This window comes from Gossypium hirsutum, chromosome D02 (genome assembly GCF_007990345.1).
Source record: "Gossypium hirsutum isolate 1008001.06 chromosome D02, Gossypium_hirsutum_v2.1, whole genome shotgun sequence".
NCBI lineage: Eukaryota > Viridiplantae > Streptophyta > Magnoliopsida > Malvales > Malvaceae > Gossypium > Gossypium hirsutum.
In genome coordinates this window covers 20,131,431-20,135,504 of record NC_053438.1, presented here as the reverse complement: position 1 = coordinate 20,135,504, position 4,074 = coordinate 20,131,431, and the positions used below count along the sequence as shown (strand labels likewise).

The 4,074-nt window shown below is 30.0% G+C and overlaps 1 protein-coding gene across 1 annotated transcript; it reads right to left on the bottom strand.

Moving 5' to 3' along the window:
• Window positions 1-753: 753 nt before the first annotated feature.
• Window positions 754-1,909, bottom strand: LOC107910731 (protein MIZU-KUSSEI 1). Its single transcript, XM_016838698.2, has one exon. It carries the CDS (start codon window positions 1,595-1,597, stop codon window positions 911-913), a length of 687 nt encoding a protein of 228 aa, XP_016694187.1. The 5' UTR covers window positions 1,598-1,909; the 3' UTR covers window positions 754-910.
• Window positions 1,910-4,074: the final 2,165 nt, after the last annotated feature.

Below are 4,074 nucleotides of genomic sequence, written 5' to 3'. Positions count from 1 at the left end.
ACTAAATTCAATAAAATATAGGAACAAAAGATCACAAATGAGTTCAAAAGAAATTAAACTCAAAACAAAAGGCTTACCCCATATATCCGATTTTATTCTCTTCCTTTATTTTCATTAAATTTTGTAACTAATAATTATAAATTAATTAGTATTTATAATTATATCATATGCTTTTATAATCTATAGATTATAGAATATATATAGATTATACATAGTAAAAGGAAAACAATACATCATCTAAAAAACAAATGATTTTATCACCAAGGACCATATTTTCCTAATATTTGCTTTTTCTACAAAAAAAAAAAAATACAAACTAAAACTAGTACCTGATCCCACAATACTTCAAAGTGTGTCCCACAACAACACAATTATTTATTGTGAATGCAATCTCGACAAATTTTATATCAACATGTCACCTACTTAATTCAATTAGGCTGTACATTACTTTTTTGTTTTTCATCTCTAACATTTATTAGTAATTAGGTTATACATTAATTATTCATTTGAGATAAATTAGATAATGCATTACCCTTTATTGCACTAATAGTGACCCATTAAACTATATCTTCTGAACTTGTGTGATGTTCCAGTAACTTTATCCCGAAGAAGATGAAGCTAGACATGTTTGTTTATTATTGGATTTGATTCCCCTATCATTGTGTAGCTATTGAATTAACTACCAAGTTTTTTCTCAGTGATGTCATTGTCTATTTTTTGAGACAGGATACCTAGTTTGTCGGGATTCAAAAGTTAACCTCAAGGCAGAAACAGGAGATGATATTGGCTTTCAACAACATGAAAGTAACAGACCAACTAATGCAGTATGATGAGCTAGCTTGACTCACAATACGTAAACATGTAATGATCTTACATTAAATGAAAATAGTTAAGTAAAATTTGAAGCTTTCTAATAAGATCTTAAAAAGAAAATACTTAGTTCAGGACCAGGTGCACCATCTGGGTTAATCATGTGTAGAGCTTCCGAGTCCTTTGAACCCACCACCCTCTCAAATCTTGCTCTCATGTAGGTTAATTCTCCATCGCTACTTTCCTTGTGATTTAGGGTTGGAAGGACGCCTGCACCGGTTGACACCCCTCGCAAAAGCTGCGTAACATGAAGCTCATCGTCACACAAATGTTTCTTCCTGATAGAGTAACCCATCTTTCTTCCATTACAGTACACTGCCCATACAAACTCCTCCAACAGTTTCTTTTTATGAGTCTTGGTCTCACTCTCTAGTGCTATCCTGACCATGTCAGATTCCATTTCCTTTTGCAGTACGCTGGTGAGCATCGGTAGCTCGATCACAAACATTGGCACACAATTGGGATCAGCTTGTATTGCTAAGAAAACTCGGCCTTTACGATACCCAAAAATTGTACATGTTGCAGCAGTATGGTTCAAGAAAGGCTTCCGGCGGGGTTTTCCCATCTTGCAACCTGAGGTTAGCATAGGGAAAAGCTTAAACATACGCAGGAGACCGCCACCATTACTGGAACTTTTGTGCTTCTCTCCGGGAGTAGGGTGGAGTAAAGACAGTATTGTTGGATTGTCCATTGGGAAATATGGACTAGACTGAAGTGGTGGTGGCATTATTGGACTTTATTAGAGTATCCAATTCAAGAAGCTTGAGGGATACTATTTTGGGGGGCTATGGAGATTGGGAAATAAAAGGAGGGAGAGAGGCAGGTGGTTAATTAGTCACTTTGTTTGATTGTCCTTGGAATCTTTGAGGTGAGAAAGGGAAAAGATGAGAGACTAGAAACTTCTCAATATTTTCAAAATAATGTCACATAATAATTTGCAAGTAAGAAGTGAAAGGTTATTGAACTCAATAATATATTCAATAATTACAAGGTTGTTTCTTTGTGTAGTAATTTATGATGAGCATTTTAGCATTGTTGTTGAGTAAAGTTAAATATTGTACCTGTTTTTTACAGATATTTTAATATATTAATAAGTAATAAATTAATTTAATTAGTAATATTTAATCGCTTTATTATTTATTTTTAGTAAAAAACTTTTATTTTATATTTAACTATGGTAATGCATAGGTAATAAATAATTTATTTTCTCATATTATTATACTAGTAATTAAACCGATCCAATAGGAAAAAGTTAAAGAAAATATATTTTTTTTCTTCTAAAAGTTGGTTTTTATGTGAAATAATTTTATTATTTCTACATATTTAAATTTAGGTTAAAATATGTGATAGGTCCTATACTCTTCACAAATTTGGGATTTATTACTTATATTTTTATTTCTAGAAATTTAGTCTTTTATTTTTCAAAATTCAAAATTTAGTTCCAATTGTTGAGACTGTTAAATTATTTTTTGTTAAATTTATTAGTGTGATAGTTTGAAATAAATTTTTTTTACTTAGTAACAATGTAACTAAAAAAATACGTTGTAATGAGCTTGAATTTAACAAAATAATTTTAATAATTAGACTTGAATTTTAAAATTTGAAAAATAGAGAGACTAAATTCTTAGAAATAAACGTACATAGACTAAATTCCAAATTTACGAAAAGTATAAAAACTTGTAGCATATTTTATCTTAATTTATTATTATTTTAAACATTTTTTTTCTCATTTCAAATGATCTTGAGGATAATTTTTATTTTGAAAGTAATGCCAAATAATATAAATTTTCGAAATTATATTTCTTCACCACACACATTTTTTCCAGCCTAAACTTTTTCTAAACCAAGCTTTTTCCTCACTGCAATGCCATTTTAGCTTAAATCTGTGGCTATTCATGCTTGAACAATTATGCCTAAACAAATAATTGGGTCTAAAGTGGCATATCTATTTCAAACAAACATCCGTTTATCCTCTAGAGAAGTCGTCAGATTAGGACGTAGTAGTAAGTTATGTCAGAAGATTTCAAAGCCTTTCACAGTACTGTCTGATGATCTAAGTAAAGCCATAATGGAGAGTGAGAATTGGATTGGCAGGGTGGTAGCTGATTCATTTGGGTTGCCAGACAATGTGAACGACATCCATTATGGTGTTGCTTGTGGAAATGGAATTATTTTCATTTTTCAACAACCAACATTTCTAATAAATGATGAAAGAGACATTAATGACAAACTGGAATCACATACCAATAGCGAGGTGGTGGCAAATGAATCTACCATTTTATCAAAGAGAAGCTGTTTCTGGGCAAGATAACAGAGTAAATGAGACTGATGAAGGGCCTGGTACGCATATCTTAAATCAGATTGACGACGGACAAACTCGGCCCATATTAATAGGTAGGCATAATTGAATAGTAAGCTATAAACTATTGTTTTTGTTTGAGTTAGATATTTATGTTGTAAATACATTAAATGGATGTCTATAACCTTTAAACATTTATAAAAGTAATGAGTTAAAACCCCCATTCATTATTAAATATGCTTAATGTACGTGTTAATGAAGTAGTTAAATAAGCTTCATTTATTTAGGTTGCATTGAATGTCAATGGCTTATATATAGAACTCTTTTATAAATAAAAAGAAGATAGGAGAAAATTATTTGTTTACTTTAAGTGTTCTTTTATTTGATTGTTTTATAACACGTTATCAGCGCGAGCTTCTACGAGTTCATAGTGAAGTTCACGTCATTTCGACTTTATATAATTTACCCATATAACTCCCATTAAACTATATACGGTATACGTATTTTCATAATTCTTTTATATTATTTTCTAGATGAAATATTTGCTTTGGGTAACATTTACACATTTATTTTTACAACTCAAATCTAATAATGATAATTATATATACATGGTTTTTTTTTATTAAAAGAAATTTCAATTAATGTAATTTGTGTTAAGTTATTATTATGACTATTCCTCTCTATGCCAATATTTGACATACATATTATTATTTAGCAAATTTGGTATATATAATTGAATTATTTTACGATTGAGAATGCTTATTATTTTACTAATATTTTTTTATATTTTGATTCAAGTGATTATAATGTCAAATCTTGCCAAACTTGAATTTGCAGCCTTAGACATCTTAGGCAAGAATTATTTGTCATGGGTGTTAGATGCTGAAATTACACCTAGATGCTAA

What these genes read in the sequence shown, in the direction of transcription:
- LOC107910731 (XM_016838698.2), bottom strand. Translation starts at nt 1,597, where the DNA reads ATGCCACCACCACTTCAGTCTAGTCCATATTTCCCAATGGACAATCCA.